The sequence below is a fragment of the Macaca thibetana genome, chromosome 3, assembly GCF_024542745.1.
Source record: "Macaca thibetana thibetana isolate TM-01 chromosome 3, ASM2454274v1, whole genome shotgun sequence".
In the NCBI taxonomy this organism is placed as follows: Eukaryota; Metazoa; Chordata; class Mammalia; order Primates; family Cercopithecidae; genus Macaca; species Macaca thibetana.
The window spans coordinates 20514543-20531747 of NC_065580.1; the positions used below are offsets into that span (position 1 = coordinate 20514543).

The 17205-nt window shown below is 42.0% G+C and overlaps 1 protein-coding gene across 2 annotated transcripts in view; it reads right to left on the reverse strand.

Moving 5' to 3' along the window:
- Positions 1-15164, reverse strand: part of TRIM24 (tripartite motif containing 24) — a 125431-nt gene extending 110267 nt beyond the window's left edge. For both annotated transcript variants that reach the window (XM_050785010.1, XM_050785009.1), the window contains exon 1: positions 14443-15164. In XM_050785010.1, the coding sequence (XP_050640967.1) occupies positions 14443-14806 (364 nt within the window). In that variant the 5' untranslated portion in view covers positions 14807-15164. The remainder of the gene's footprint in view (positions 1-14442) is intronic.
- Between the last annotated feature and the right edge of the window lie 2041 nt (positions 15165-17205).

Here is a 17205-nt window from a genome sequence, read left to right on the forward strand (position 1 = left end):
GTTAACCTAAAAATATTTTTTCTCTTAATAGGTCAGTTAAGCCCATTTACTAATATCACTTTATGGTCTCAAGTCTGTCATAGTGAGAATACATAATTTCACTGTATTTCTTTCTTTTGCTCTCCTTTCTGCACCCTTCCCACCACCTCCCTCGCCTTGCCAATACTTCTTTTGTTATCTAGAAAGGTTTGGGCTTTTGTCCTAATGGTTATCTTTATATAATATCCTTAAGTCCTCTCTTTGTTAGATACTGTCTTTTGATTCCCTAGTATGAGCAACATAGAAAATTAGCTCCCTTCTTCCCCTTCACCATTCCTACACCACAACACACAGCATCTATATAAAGTAATAATATCCCTTGATGCCCTGGTTAAGTTTTATAAGGCAATCAATCAATGAGCCTATTAAACCATTTCTTGGCTGTCTGAAACTTAATTCTCTAACAGCTTCCTCAGGAAGTATTCACATAAATAATTAACCCTTATACTCTTTTTTTTTTTTTTTTTTTTTTTTTCCTGAGACGGAGTCTCACTCTGTCACCCAGGCTGGAGTGCAGTGGCCGGATCTCAGCTCACTGCAAGCTCCGCCTCCCGGGTTTACGCCGTTCTCCTGCCTCAGCCTCCTGAGTAGCTGAGACTACAGGCATCAGCCACCTCGCCCGGCTAGTTTTTTTTTTTTGTATTTTTTAGTAGAGACGGGGTTTCACCGGGTTAGCCAGGATGGTCTCGATCTCCTGACCTCGTGATCCGCCCGTCTCGGCCTCCCAAAGTGCTGGGATTACAGGCTTGAGCCACCGCACCCGGCCCTTATACTCTTGAATAACTGTATTATATCTACATTGTTGGGGCGTATAAGAAATACATACTACTTTGTCACCCCTTTTTTCTGTCATTAAATTTAGTTCTACAGTTAGACACAAGGATTCCCTGCAGAACATCTTCTCTATTGTTTTCCTGACATCAGATCTCTTGGCTTTAATACAGACTCAACAGCATGACATTAGTGTAAAGATAAACAAAAAGACCAATGAAACAGAAGAGAGTCCAGAAATAAATACAGACATGCATGGACAACTGATTTTCGACAAAGACAATGCAGTGGAGAAAGGACAGTCCTCTCAACAACAATGCTAGAAAAACTGCATATCCATATATAAAATGAACTTAGATTCATATCTCATACCACATACCAACATTAACTCAAAATGGATCATAGATCTAAATGTAAACCTCAAAACTATGGGACTTCCAAGAAGAAAACAGGATAAAATACCTGTGTTAGACAAAGATTTCTTAAATATGGCACAAAAGAATAATCCATAAAAGATAAACTAGATTTCACCAAAATAAGGAATTGGGGCTCCTTGGAGATCCGGCATAGGAAAAGTATAAGATAAATCTAGAAATTCTTTTTTGTCGGCCGGGCGCGGTGGCTCAAGCCTGTAATCCCAGCACTTTGGGAGGCCGAGACGGGCGGATCACGAGGTCGGGAGATCGAGACCATCCTGGTTAACACGGTGAAACCCCGTCTCTACTAAAAAATACAAAAAACTAGCCGGGCGAGGTGGCGGGCGCCTGTAGTCCCAGCTACTCGGGAATCTGAGGCAGGAGAATGGCGTAAACCCGGGAGGCGGAGCTTGCAGTGAGCTGAGATCCGGCCACTGCACTCCAGCCTGGGTGACAGAGTGAGACTCCGTCTCAAAAAAAAAAAAAGAAAAAAGAAATTCTTTTTTGTCAGGAAATAAGAAAGTGCTCAACTGGGTGCTGTGGCTCATGCCTGTAATCCTAGCACTTTGGGAGGCCAAGGCAGGAGGATCGCTTGAGCTCAGAAGTTCGAGATCAGACTGAACAATGTAGGGAGACCCTGTCTCTACAATAAAAATAAAAATTCGCCAGATATGGTGGTAGATTCCTGTGGTGCCAGCTACTTGGAAGGCTGAGGTGGGAGGATAGCTCAGGCCTGGAAGGTTAAGGCTGTAGTGAGCCATGATTGTCAACTTTAAGAGGTTTCGCAATTTGATTGTCAAAAGAAATAAAGGAATGGATATAACATACTGACTAAAATATTTCATAAGCCCATGATAGATAAATGGAAAAGAAAAGGGTTATCCACACAGTAGACTATCAACTAGTAAGCATAGAGTGACAGAAAAACCATTTCGTACTATCATAGTAATAGCTGATAAACGCAAGAATCAGCAATCTAAGTCTTCTCGGAACAGAATATTCACACAGACTCCAAAGTATCTCCTAAAAGGTTATTTGTTAATTACAAAAGGAGAGGAGGAGATATCTTTAGAGTGGAGAAATCTGGCAGTCACCACCTTAAACAAGTGATCAAGGCCAACACTAACAACAGGACAGAATGACAATCATGTGTTTCTCAATGTAAGGCACTGAAAAAGACAAATCACTGTTGCCCAAAATGATGCATCAGTTTGCATACAGTAAGTAGAGAGAAACCACACATTAATTTCAAATGAAGTTTAACATAAGGAATTATTATCATCATGTTTTTGAGACAGAGTCTTGCTCTGTTGCCCAGGTTGGAGTACAGTGGCATGATCTAGGCTAACTGCAGCCTCCGCCTCCTGGGTTCAAGCAATTCTCCTGCCTCAGTCTCCCAAGTAGCTGGGACTACAGGCACATGCCACCACGCCTAGTTAATTTTTGTAATTTTAGTAGAGATGGGGTTTCACCACGTTGGCCAGGCTGGTCTCAAACTCCTGACCTCAGGTGACCCGCCCGCCTCAGCCTCCCAAAGTGTTGGGATTATAGGCGTGAGCCAATGCACCCAGACAACATAAAGAATTATTAACCATCATAAGGGACCATTCAGGAGAGGCTGAGGCAGGAGGACTGCTTGAGTCCAGGAGTTCAACCTAACAAAATGAGACCCTGTTTCTACTAAAAAAAAATAAAAAATTTAAGAGCTTGTGTCAGAATGTAAACCAACCAAGATCATTTAGTTCAGCTGACATTTAGTTCAGCTGGAGGAAGGAAGCAGTACACTGGTTAACATTCTGTGGCAAGCTCCTTATCTTGTTTCAGACCCTAATAGGTTGTGGATCATGCCTTGAGCAGCACTGCCCTAAAACACCCTGCTTCAAAGAGGCACTAGATAGCACTATAAGAAGACAGACAGCTATCGCTGTTAATTCACGGTCTCTAGCAGCAAACAAGCCTCAACGCAACCTGCACTAACACTACATTTTATTGGTCAACTTCAAAACTCCCTTCTCAACCTTATTCCACTCCTGTTACCCTCTCACTCTCAGCAGATGACCTCACTTTCTATTTAAGGGAGAAATCAGTGGGGGGCTCAGAATACAGAAATTCCATCCATTTTGAGGACACACATACCTGTACTTAACACCTATTCCTACCTTCTCTCCTGTTCACAAGACAAAGTGTGTCTCCTATCCAGAGTCACCCATCTCTACTCATGCCTTACATCAATGCCTTTCTACTTTCTCAGAAGCCTCATCAAATTTTTTTTTTTTTAGTATATTCAATAGTTCTCATGGATCCTTTCCATGTCCATTTAAATGTGTTTAAGCCTTTCCAATTTATACAAAAAAAAGAAAGAAATCTTCCTCAACTTCTTATTTTTTTTCTCCCCTTAAGTATTACCTTACCCCTTTCCTCCCCACTTCAGAGTTGCCTAACTTTCCAACCATGTCTCTTCATCTCCCTTTCATTGTTCAACCTGTCTGGCTTCCAATATCTATCTCTCCACCTATATGCTTTTCCATGGTTGTTTTTTTTTCTTTTTTTAGTCTTCTCTTACTTGACCTTGCAGGAGGAGCATGACCCTGTAAAACACTGCTACCTTTGGTAAGAGATACCAGGGAGACTCTTCACCCATAATCAAAACAAAATAAAGATCTGGTAGTCAGGATTCCTAATTCCTATAGAAGACATTTTTCTTTTAAATGTACTATACCAGGCCGGGCGTGGTGGCTCATGCCTGTAATCCCAGCACTTTGAGAGGCTGAGGCAGGAGGATTACCTGAGGTGAGGAGTTTGAGACCAGCCTGGCCAACATGGCGAAACCCCATCTCTACTAAAAATACAAAAATTATCCAAGTGTGGTGGCGCACACCTGTAATCCCAGCTGTTGGGGAGGCTGAGGCATGAGAATCACTTGAACCCAGGAGGCAGAGGTTGCAGTGAGCCAAGACTGCACCACTGCACTCCAGGCTGGACAACAGAGTGAGACTCTGTCTCAAAAAATATAAATAAAGTAAAAATAAATAAATGTATTACACTATGAGATGAGAACCTATAGATTATTTATATTAGAAAAAAATCAGAAGTTTTTGAGAAGGTGGTTTCATAATGTCAAAGAGGATATGGCATTTGAAAAGGTTTTGAAAGACCACACAAAAAGCAAAAATATTGAGGCAATTCAGGTAAGTTATGTTTATGTTATTTTAGACACAAATATTTGAACATGTACATATACTATAGTGCTAGTACATCCTATACATAATAAATCATGTAAGCATAAAACATATGAGGAATGAAATCAAGATGAAATAAATATTTTTAAATGTTTTGCTAATCAAGATAGCTTCACACTATTGTCAACTAATGCTTTCAGATGCAGTATACACTTAATGCATGGTCCATCATTTGTAATGGAGGATGTCAGTCAATTTCAAAGAGTAATCATTAATTTTGAACTTTTAGGCCCACTTCTTGTTAGATCTGGTTAGATAATCAGTTGTTAACCTCACAATAAAACTGATAAGAGCCTATAAAGTGCTAGCTCTGCCACTTTAATGCTATTGTACCTGCAACGCAATACTATCTTTATCATAACTAAAAATAAGACTTCAAAGATTCAAATAATTTAAAGCTGGTGAAAAATTAAAGTTCCATCAACTCCACACACTGATAGAATGAAACACAAAATGAGACAATAACAGCTACAGCTTTCTATAGGACAGGGATCTCCCTTGCCAGCTAACCCCCTTGTCAGCTAATTGCATATTCAGGTCCCAAGAATGACAGGTATACATCCATCTATACAACACTGGTGAAGTTACAGACTTAAACGGAATTGTTTCTGTTGTTAACTGAAACAGGGGATCACTTTTCATGGTTATTGTACACGTGCCCTATATCCTACAACTTAGGGACTTACCAAACTGCTGAAATTAAGGGGCTTTTGTGAGCAGCCTCCATTTGGGACTTCCCTAGGAAATGAGATTAAGGGTTTTATGCCAGAGGCCTGGTAATGGCCTACCATAATCTTCTATTTTTTGACAGACATTTAGTTAAAAACAGATATTAAAACCCATAAACCTACTTACACAAGTACATATAAAATTATGTTACAAAGGCTGAGTGTGACGGCTCATGTCTGTAATCTCAGCACTTTGGGAGGCTGAGGTGGGCAGATCACGAGATCAAGAGATTGAGACCATCCAGACCAAAATATGGAAACCCCATCTCTACTAAAAACATAAAAACTAGCTGGGCATGGTGGCACGTGCCTATGCTCCCAGATACTTGGGAGGCTGAGGCAGGAGAATCGCTTGAACCCAGGAGGCAGAGGTTGCAGTGAGCCAAGATCATGCCACTGCACTCCAGCCTGACAACAGAGCGAGACTCCATCTCAAAAAAAAAAAAATTATAACTTGTAGGAGAGAAAAAGAAACAACAGTCTGCAGTATCAAAATCCCATTACCTCTAGGGCAGCTGTGTACAGTTAGATAGCTTACACAGTCCAAGGGACTGCCTGACTTGAGGGGAAACGGGGACTTACAGGCAAATGGGGGTCCACATTCCACTTCCTAAGGCACACATCCTTTGGTCCTATATATGTCAAGAGGACTCTTTTTTCTAACTCACACAAATACCATTTGGGCTTGAGGCAGCCTCAATCCCTTTTCTCAGGATACTCTATTCAGTATATGTGAAATGTAGCCACTTGACATGCTTATTTATGTGACTGTGACAAACTATATATCAAGTACTTCAAAGCTCAATTTCTGAAAAGAAGTTCTAATATCTTCCCTCACCTGAATGGATATTGTATTGCATAATGTGGTGTGCCACACTACATTATAGAATAAAATATAATGGCATTCAGTCATGCCATTTTGGAGAATACTGGTCTAAGTGTACATTCAAAATGCGGGAGTAAAATTAAGAAAGGGTGTGGCAGCTCACACCTGTAATCCCAGCACTTTGGGAGGCTAAGGAGGGTGGATCACCTGAGGTCAGCAGTTCAAGGCCAACAGGGTAAAACCCTGTTTCTACTAAAAATGCAAAAAAATTAACAAGGTATAGTGGCATGTGCTTGTAATCCCAGCTACTTGGGAGGCTGAGGCAGGAGAATGATTGGGCTGAGGAGGTGAAGGTTGTAGTGGTCACTGCACGAGACGCTGTCTCCAAAAAAAATAAAAAAATTGAGAAAGGGGTCAACGTCACATTGCAGAAAGAAATTTGAGAAACTTGTGTATCTAGGTGACAGTTTAACTTCTAGAAGAAAAATTAAAAAGAGAAATCTAGAGACCTAAAAATGAAAGTTTACAAATTACCCACATTTGGGTATATTTAAAAAGGTACAATGAAATTAAAAAGCACTCTTCTGACATCAACTTTCCACCAGGATAGAGTAACTAGTACTGAGACAAGCTTTCCTGTCATTAATTACTGTATATTACCAGGACAAATACCTGAGGCAACTTTTCAGACAATGGACAAAAGGCAATGCAGTACTGTGATCCATGAGGAAAGAGAAGCTCGGGTGAGTAAGTCCCCTAAATCTTGATTCTCTAACTGAGGACTATCTTGGTGGTTCATGGAGCTACAGCCAACGAAGAACATAGCAAAGGAGCCAGAGAAATTCGGGGATTGCGAACCAGATGGAATATACAAGGCAAAGCACTTGGGAGAAGGGAGCTGAACAGAGAAAGGGTGCCAGTAGTCTATGTAAGGGTTTTGCCAAGTCCTTGGCTGAAGGCTACTACGCATGTGCAGAGCAAGTCCATGGGAAGTTTACCAGAGAGCAGCTGCTAAGGGATTGAGAGAGAAGCAAAGATACTGGAGGCCAAGCAGGAACAAAGAGAAAACAAATAAAAAGATGTCAGTCTTAAACCTTGCCATACCAACAATTACATAAAATATAAATGGATTAAGCAAAAGCAAAAATTAAAAGCTGGGATAAAAAAGTAAGACAACTATATGCTATCTATAAGAGGCACTTTAAAAAGCTAGAAGTAAAAGCATGGGAAAAATATACCATTCAAACAAACAGATTTTTAAAAATGGCATTAATATCAGACAAAGTAGACCATAACACAGCATTATAGGAAACAAAGAACATTTCACCTTAAAAAAGGGCAGGCAATTCATCAAAGCTTCAAAATACCTGTAGCAAAACCAAGCGAGCAAAACCAATATCTCAAGAATGCAAGACTGATTTAACATCTAAAAATTAATGCAATTCATACATTAACAAAAAAAGGAGATAAACTGCATGACCATTTCAATAGACACGGGAAAAGTACATGGCAAAATTCATCACCCATTCATAATAAAAATTCTCAGCATATTAAAAATAGAAGAGAACTTCTTCATTTTGATAATGGGCATCTATAGAAAACAGCTAACATATTAATGGTGAACAATTGAGTGTTTTCCTAAGATGAGGAATAAGGCAAGGAAATCCTCCCTCATTTAATACTGAAATTCAACTTCTAGTCAATATTGTATTGGAGTCCTTGCTGGTGCAATAAGAAGACATAAATTATTAAGAATAGAAAGAAGTAAAGCTATCTCCCTGTAGACCACATAGAAAATCCTAAGGAGTCCTCAAAACAAAAAAAAAAACTATATTTAATAATCGAATTTAGCAAGATAATGGGATGCAACCAATAATCGTATTTCAATATACTACCAACAGTTTGAAATGAAAAATTTAAAAATATATACAGTATCATTTAACATTATAAAATATTTAATATTTATACTATGTAAACAAAAACTGTACAAGAATGCTACAATGAAAACCATAAAACAGTGCTCAGAATTTAAGAGATAAAACATATTCACAGATTGGAAGAATCAATATTGTTAAGAACATTTTGGCCGGGTGCGGTGGCTCACGCCTGTCAATACCAGCATTTTGGGAGGCCAAGGCGGATGGGATCACGAGGTCAAGAGATTGAGACCATCCTGGCCAACATGGTGAAACCCTGTCTCCACTAAAAAACACAAAAATTAGCTGGGCATAGTGGCGCGCGCCTGTAGTCCCAACTACTCAGGAGGCTGAGGCAGGAGAATCACTTGAACATGGGAGGCAAAGATTGCAGTGAGCAGAGATCGCGCCACTGCACTCCAGCATGGTTAACACAGCAAGACTCCGTCTCAAAAACAACAACAACAACAACAAAACAAAACAAAACACATTTCCCCCTTACCCAAATTGATATCTAGATTCAATGTTATTCCAATCAAAACCATGACAGACTTTTGTGTAGAAACTGAAAGATTCTAAAATGTATAAAGAAATGCAAATGACTTCAAAAAATCAAAACAATTTTGAAAAAGAACAAACTGTCAAATTTCAAAATTGGGTGAGAAGAGTACTATAATCAAAAAACATTATGTATTAGCTGAATGGACAAATCAATAAAGAATAGACCACACACAGATGGTTGATTTTTGTATAAAAATGCCAAAATAATATAATGAAAAAGCACTCTCTTTAATAGTGTTTTAACATACAGTTAAAAAAAAAAATGAACCTCAACCTCACACAAAAAATAACTCACAAAATGGATTACAGGTTTGTATTTTAAAGCTAAAACTATAAAAATGCTGGGTTAAAAAAATGGAGAAAATCTTAGTAAACTTGGGGTAGGCAAAAAATTGATAGGACACAAAAGTCACCAACCATAAAATAAATTGATAAAGCAGACTTAATCAAAATTTAAACCTTTAGCTCTTCAAAAGACACCAAGAAAATGAACATGCAAGCCAGAGTCAATACCTGCAATACATGTATCTGACAAAGGACCAGGATACAGAATATATATAAAGAACTTTACTTTTCGATAAAAAGGCAAACTCCCAGCCAGGCGTAGTGGCTCACGCCTATAATCCCGGCACTTTGGGAGACGAGAAGAATGGATCACTTGAGCTCAGGAGTTGAGAGACCAGCCTGAGCAACATGGTGGAGGTTGCAGTGGGCTGAGATGGCACCACTGCACTCCAGTCTGGGCAACACAGCAAGATGCTGTCTCAAAAAAAAAAAACAAAAAAAAAGGCAAACAACCTAATTTTTTGAAATTTGCAAAAGACAAGCCAAAATCTCACCAAAAAAGAATGACTACTAAGCACAAGAAAAGATGCTCATCATTATTCATCAGAAAAATGAAAACCAAAACCATGAGATAGCTTTTCTCACCTACTACAATGGTTAAAATTTAAAAGAATAACAGGCTGGGCACAGTGGCTCACGCCTGTAATCCCAGCACTTTGGGAGGCCAAGGCGGGTGGATCACCTGAGGTCAAGAGTTCAAGACCAGCCTGGCCAACATGGTAAAACCCTGTCTCTACTAAAAATACAAAAAAAAATTAGCCAGGTGTTGTGGCAGGTGCCTGTAATCTCAGCTACTTGGGAGGCTGAGGCAGGAGAATTGCCTGAACCTGGGAGGCGGAGGTTACAGTGAGCCGAGATTGCACCACTGCACTCCAGCCTGGGTGACAGAGTATGAGACTCCGTCTAAAAAAAAAAAAAAAAAAAAATTTTTTTTTAAGACTGACAATACCCAAATTGGGGAGAGTGAACAAACTCTGGAGGGAACTGCTGGAGGGACTATAAAGTAATACAAGCAGTGTAAACATACATTTATCATAAAAATAAACTCCAATTCTAAGTTATTTACTCAGGGAAATGACAAATACCTTTAAGTTTTATTCATAATAGCCCCAAATTTTAAAAATACTGATTTCTACCAACAGGTGAATAAACCATGTATAGGACTGACAGGTAACACAGATCATTCTTAAATATTAATCCTTTGGAATTAAAGCTTGCACTCATGAGATGATTTATACTTTTTGCCAAGAAATCAGTCCCAGAATAGTTACATATCTTGTATACTGCCAGTTAGTAAAGAAATCTTGGAAAAGGGATTTAGTCTTATATTTTACCCTCTCTAGACAAATAATGTGATACCTTTCAAAAGTTACGTTCTCAGTATTTGTTAAAAATAGCTCTTCAGTATTGTCTTTTAGGTATGGAGGGAAAAACTGCTCTCAAACTCTCAGTTCGCCACTCGTTAGCCAAACAGTATGTTAACACTAAATAGTACACAATGTCATAACATTTCTCTAAGATCAGTTTGTTTTCTTAATGTACATAAAAGAAAATCCATTTTCTCAAGTTTTGCCTCTTTCCTAGATATAACTGCATACTAACAAAATGACAGTTAAGACTGAAGGAGTCATCCAATTTTAGCTTGTGGTCATTCACCCTCATTCCTTCCAACATGTAGCCTGAGAAAAAAAGACAGTTAAACCAAAGTTTTAAAACAAATGTTCTCAATGGGAGCTTGGTGGCCAGTGTAATTGTATCTAAGCATTTATAAATTATACTTTTCTGTTGTTATTTGCTTCATTTTATTTCTCCTTTAAAACAGTTCAAACATTGTTTACTTTTGTAAGAAAAATGTGTTAGGAAGGATTTTTTTTCCCATGAAATTCATTTAGGATGACAAAGAGAGCATTAAAAAGTATTTTATATAAAGGGAAACTAGATCTGAAACAGTTTTAGAATACTGCTTGTGTTAAAGAAACAATTCTAGAGTATAACTGTATTATACTCTAGAATTCTGTAAGTATGCCAGACTAGGTAGAATCGGACTTAAAGGAGGGAGGAGCCTAAAAATCTAAGTTTTTTTTAGGTGATTCTAGCGGTGTTAAAGTTTGAAAATCTCCAGTTTTTGAAATCTAAAAAGTGTATGAACTGTAACATATTTGGCCTCAACACACCTATTGTTTGGCCTATAGCATGGGCCCATAAATTAATTGTCTGTGTGTATATATATTTATGTGTATAAATATTCACATTTTTAATTACTTGACAATACCTAATACTAGAAAAATTTTGTTAAAAATCCAGATTCAGAATTTGCATTAAATAAATAAAAGATCCTTCAATACTTGCCCTGCACTCACATGACAAAGTGCTATAGCTAAGAGTCTGCCCCCCTGCTTGTACTCCATATCATTTCCTATCATTTTACCCCAAGGCTCACACAGTTCTCCATCCCAACTACCTACTTAACCCTTCTGTAATAGATATTACTTGACTTGTGATGCCCATACTCACAAATTCATTAGGAAAATGAAGAAATGGTTAGATCAAATGAACCCATTATTTAGTTAAGAAATGTCTAAACTTTTGCTTCAGCTAGTATTAAAATAAGTATGCAAGGAGAGATAAAGGGAGAAAATACCCAAGTCACTAAGACTCAGGACAGCATTTTTAATTTATTAAAGATAATTTTAATCCTTTTTAGAGGTTATTTTAAAGTATAATTTGTTAAAACCTTTTTCTTTTTTTTTTTTTTTTTTTTTTTGAGACGGAGTCTCGCTCTGTCGCCCAGGCTGGAGTGCAGTGGCCGGATCTCAGCTCACTGCAAGCTCCGCCTCCCGGATTTTACGCCATTCTCCTGCCTCAGCCTCCCGAGTAGCTGGGACTACAGGCGCCCGCCACCTCGCCCGGCTAGTTTTTTGTATTTTTTAGTAGAGACGGGGTTTCACCGTGTTAGCCAGGATGGTCTCGATCTCCTGACCTCGTGATCCGCCCGTCTCGGCCTCCCAAAGTGCTGGGATTACAGGCTTGAGCCACCGCGCCCGGCCTAAAACCTTTTTCTTAGTATAAAAACAAAAAATCTCCCAATTTAAATGCTTTCTTTGAACTCTTGCTTACAATAGAGCATAAAGATAAAAAATATTCAGATTGTAATTACGTAGAACATTTTGAGAAGTATGGAATCCCAAACTTGTCTCAGAGTTGAGGATGATAACTTTATGATCCATGTTCTCATTAATTCAAGTCCGTATGTCATGGCCAGGCAAACAATATATCTTAATTCTATAATAATGCACAATTAAGATCTTAATTGGCTACTAGCCTGTTTAACCATTTAAAATATAAATGGAAGAGGCCGGGCGGGGTGGCTCATGCTTGTAATCCCAGCATTTAGCGAGGCCAAGGCAGGTGGATCACCTGAGGTCAGGAGTACAAGACCAGCCTGGCCAAAATGGCAAAACTCCATCGCTACTAAAAAAAAAACACACACAAATTAGCCGGGTGTGGCGCCCGGCTGAGGCACAAGAATTGCTTGAACCCGGGAGGCGGAGGTTGCAGTGAGCTGAGATCGTGCTACTGCATTCCAGCCTGAAGGACAAAGCGAGGTAGGAAGGTAGGAAGGTAGGCAGGGAGGAAGGAAAAACCAACCTTAAAATGCGTCTAAGAAATAAGAACAGGCGGGGTACGGTGGCTCACACTTGTAATCCCAGCACTTTGGGAAGCCAAGGTGGGCGGATCACCTCAAGTCGGGAGTTCGAGACCAGCCTGACCAACATGGAGTAACTCCATCTCTACCAAAAAAAAAAAATTACGAAATTAGCCGGGCGTGGTGGCGCATGCCTGTAATCCCAGCTACTCGGGAGGCTGAGGCAGGGCAATCGCTTGAACCCGGGAGGCAGAGGTTGCGGTGAGCCAAGATCGCACCATTGCACTTGAGTCTGGGCAACAAGAGCGACACTCCGTCTCAAAATAAACAAAGAAACAAGAACTAAGGTTTAAGCTTTCACCTGTTCGAACTTTCCAGTAGTGGGCCTCTTCAGAGCAAACTAGTGTGAAGGATCTTAGAGTTTGTTCAACTTGCAAGCTAACAACCTTACCAGTTTCACGGATGGTGATAGAAGACACTCAAGGGTCAGAGACACAGGGCAGTTTGTTTTTTACTCACAGGAACAGCATAAGCCAAAGCATCAAGATTTTTGCACTAGTTCTCGGAACTCCAGGTTCCCACCGGTCAACGTGAAGAGAGCCAGCTGACATCTACACAGGCAGTTCCTTCTCTACAGGAGAGGAACCCTAAGCTTAGGGAACCCTAATCTTTTAAGATGGGCAGTAAGCATGCCTACCCTTTCGCTCCAGAGGGAGACATTATTCTTATTATACTGGATAATACGTATCCCTGCCTCTTGCTCTGGTGGAAGACACTATCGAAGGCTGCTCTTTAGATAATATCCGTGAAAAACAAAAACAAAGGGCAGTCAGTATCTTCCTGGCAAGGGTGCTGGCAAGAGTGAAGAAACGGACACGCATGGAAAACTGTCTCCTACAAGTGGATACTGGGCCTAACATGCAGTTAAATAAATGAGTCTCGGACCACAATCTAAAGTATCCATTTCACACTTCCCTTAACGTAGCGTAAAATTAGCATTTTATTTCAAACTAAATCAACTATTCCCTCTAAAAAGTATTAAAAATGCTCTTCCAGTTACACTGTATTTTTTTAAAAAGAGGTGCTCAAATATTTGCAATAAAATTTAAAAACTGCCAAGTGTTCTACCCAAAACCGTATCCACTTAAACTTACTTTAAATGTTTCAAACCTGTTAAAGTTAGCAATGGGAACACCTGTCAAAAGTCTAATTCTACAGTAATAAACACCACAAAGAGAAGAGTAACTTCTAGCTTTATCTATAAAATACCAGGAAACCCTGCACCCCAAATCACTTTGCATTATTTCTCTTCACCGTCTCAAAATAAAACCCTTGAAAGAGACACACAACAAAACAACGTCTCTTGGTTCCTTTGTCCCTAGCAGAGGAGAGGGAAAAGAATTGGGAACTCATTAAGGTAAAGAGCCCCAAACATGCAAAATAAGAAATAAATGACATCCGATCTGCAATCAGTCATGAAAGAAAGTCACCATCACTTCATCTTCATCCCTCCCTTCTCCCCTCCAGCTCAAATAACGTGGGTATAGACGAGATGATCAGGATCATATGGACCTGGACAAAGCTTTGTGGAGGCAGCGGGCGGGTAGCAGTTAACTGGATGCAGGCGGCAAAGAACCCGAGATTCCGGCTGCAGGAGACTCCGCAGAGGTCTGCAAAAGTGCGGCTGGCAGGGGCCGCCCAGCTGTAGAGAACGCGGAGCGGCGGCGGCGGCGCGGTCAAGTCCACAGCGCCCGGGGAAGTTGCTGGCCGAGCGCAGCACGCCGCAGAGCGCGGGCCCTCCATGTCACCGTCGCCAGCACAGACCCTCCTGCTCGCCCCTCCCCCGCCGCGCACCCCGGGCGGCGGCGACATGACAGCGGGTCGCGCTGCACAAGGGCGCCCGCCCCCTCCCGGCCCTCTCCCCGGGCTCCCCCGCGGCCGCAGCCGGTTCTCACCTTGGGTGGCGAACGGCGACGAGCCGCTGACCGGCGAGCCGGGGGCAGGGACGGGCGGCGGGGTCTCGGCTGAGCCCAGCATGGGCGCGGGCAGCATGAGGTAGCGCTGGGGCGCGGGTAGGCAGCGCTGGCAGAAAGAGTGCAGGCAGGGCAGCAGCTTGGGCGCCCGGCTCTGGATGTTCTGGTGGCACACGGCGCAAGTGTCCAACAGGTTGAGCCGGGCCGCCTCGCCGCCGCGCTCCGAGTCCGGGCCCTGCCGACTCTCGGCCTCGTTCTCCCCGCTCGGCGCCGCCGAGGGCCCCCCGGAGGCCGCCGCCGAGGCTGCTGCCGCCGCCGCCGCCGCCTTCTCCACAGCCACCTCCATTGTCCTGCCCCCGCCGCCGCCGGGGAAGCGAGAGCGCGGTCTTCGCCCGCCGCCCCCGACGACCTCCTCCTCCTCCTGCGGCTGCTCCTCAGAGGCCGCTCGGTGGACTCGCGGCAGCGCCAGGGAGGGAGGGAAAGCAAGCCGGGCGGGGGAAGCCTCCTCAGGCCCAGGGGATCCGCCTCCCGAGTGGCGCGGCCGGAAGAAGGGGATCTGTCAGCGGAGACCGTTCCTCACACCGGGGAGGCTGCACCCCGTCCGCTACGCCAACCGCCGCTGCGCTCGTCGAATACGCCCAGCCCGCCCTTACCTCCCCGCCTTTCTCTTCATCGCTCCCCAAGCCCACCTCAGGCCCCGCCCCCGCCCTCCCTCTCCCAGCAACTGAGGCTTCGGCGAGGAGCCCGCCGCCCAATAGCAGCCGCGCCTGGCGAGGGGGCGGGACCTGTCGGAGCCCGCGAGGCTCTGTCGGCCGCGGCGGGAGGTTGGGAAGTGGGTGGTGCTTGTCCAGCCCCGCCCCCTCTGGACTCCTGGAGCCGCGGTCTCTGATTGGGCCTTTGTGTGTGTTTTCTCCTCTGAAAAGATTGAGGGTTCATTTGTTATCGACCATCCGCCTGATTCGGTCCGCGGTGTTAGCTCCTCCTAGGGGGCGGGACCTCACTTGTCTACTCTATGCCGTTAATTAAGTAACTGCTTGGAAAACTCGTTTCATTACTGGAGACCTGGTCTTGTAGGAGGGGTAAATATGGTAGGAGGGTCACAGGAGGAAGGAGTGGAGGTACTGAAGAGCAAACAAGGAAATAATTTTCTAAAAATACTGTGTGAAAGAGGTACTCTGGAGGCAGCATGGATATTGCAACCTAATTTTACTCATCTTTAGAATGAATGACTGAGTATGAAGAATAAGGGAGGGAAGTTCTTGTGCAAGTTGGAAATTTTTAAAGGGTTCCCCAATGAAAAAGGTGAAGTTAATTTTCAAAGTCAGTGATGTGCTTTTTAAAGTGACTAAAGGTTCGTTTTCCCAGGAATTAATACAGATTGGCTAATGTTTTTATTGCATAAATATAGCATCATTAAGTAAAAATAAGCCTCAATACTGATCCCCAAATAATTCATAACTTCAAGATTCTTTTTTATTTCTTCCCTCCCTCTTATTTTATTCCCTCCCTCCCTCACCTCTCTATGCTGATATCAGAAGTTAAGCACATTTTTCACTCAAAAAATGGCGCAGCTTTTAAGGAACTTGAAGAATAGAAACGGAGTGGAGGAAACAAGCTTTTGTAAACACGTAACTTTAAGAAGTGTATATAAGTTTTTTTTTTTTTTTCAATACGAATGAAGCGGTACTGGACTTTAGAGAAAGATGGAGTGGGTCATGAAAGACTTTGCTAAAATCACAATTTTCCTGGAGGACTACATAGGATGACAATGGGGGAGGGCTAGGCAACGTAGCCGTCCTTCGAGACCTTGCTGTTAAACACAATCTCCGCAGGCCTCAAGTGAGAAATTCTTTTACTTAATCACATGAAATTCAACGGCTCTTCCCGCCACCCCTCCCACCCCCATTGGTTCCTGTTTAAGCTTGGGGGTGTTTTGTTTTGTTTTGTTTTTTGCATGGAAGTAGCTCTTAAACCTTAGTTTGCATGAGAATCACTTGAGAAGCTTAATGAAAAGCAGGTGCTTGGGCCACCTCCGTATTCAGTTATTCAATTTTGACAGCATCTCAAGTGATTCTGACCTGGGTGAGTCCAGAAACAGAAGTCTGTCCCACTTGTCTTCACCCACTTACCAATCCCTCCATGATTTCGTCCGTATATACCTCTCAAGCTGAAGTCGCCGCGACTCTCAGCTTCATGCTGCCGCAATTCTAAGGCCACCCTGCTTTGTACACGCTGTTCCCTTTGTTTTAGTTCCTTCAAAATTCAGACTTATCTGTTATCCCCTAAAGCCACCCCAAAGTTGAACACTCCTTCCCCAGAATTCAAACCATATTGTATATTTTTGAAGCTGCACCTTGAAAACATTCACACACTAGGAATGGAAATTTTGTGTTCAAAAATCAGCTCCCTTAATTTGCTAAAAATTCATTACATAGGTGGTGTACAGGATTCAAGCCTACTAAAGACAAGTCCTTCTTATTCCCCAGATGACGGTGGTAGAGAAGGAAAACTGAGAGGTAAAATTGAGCAGACTGGTTTTGAAAGAATCCCATGTAATTTGATCAAACCCACTAGCTTAAAGTTTTTCAAATCAGCGTGGTTTACAGAAAATTATCTTCCATCGTTTTAGCCTTCCTAATTTCACATGAGTAAAACAATCTTACTTTGTACTTTGTTCACATATATGGGACTTCAAGTCCAGAAAATGAATTTATTGTTTGTTTTTCTTAATCATATGATTTCTTT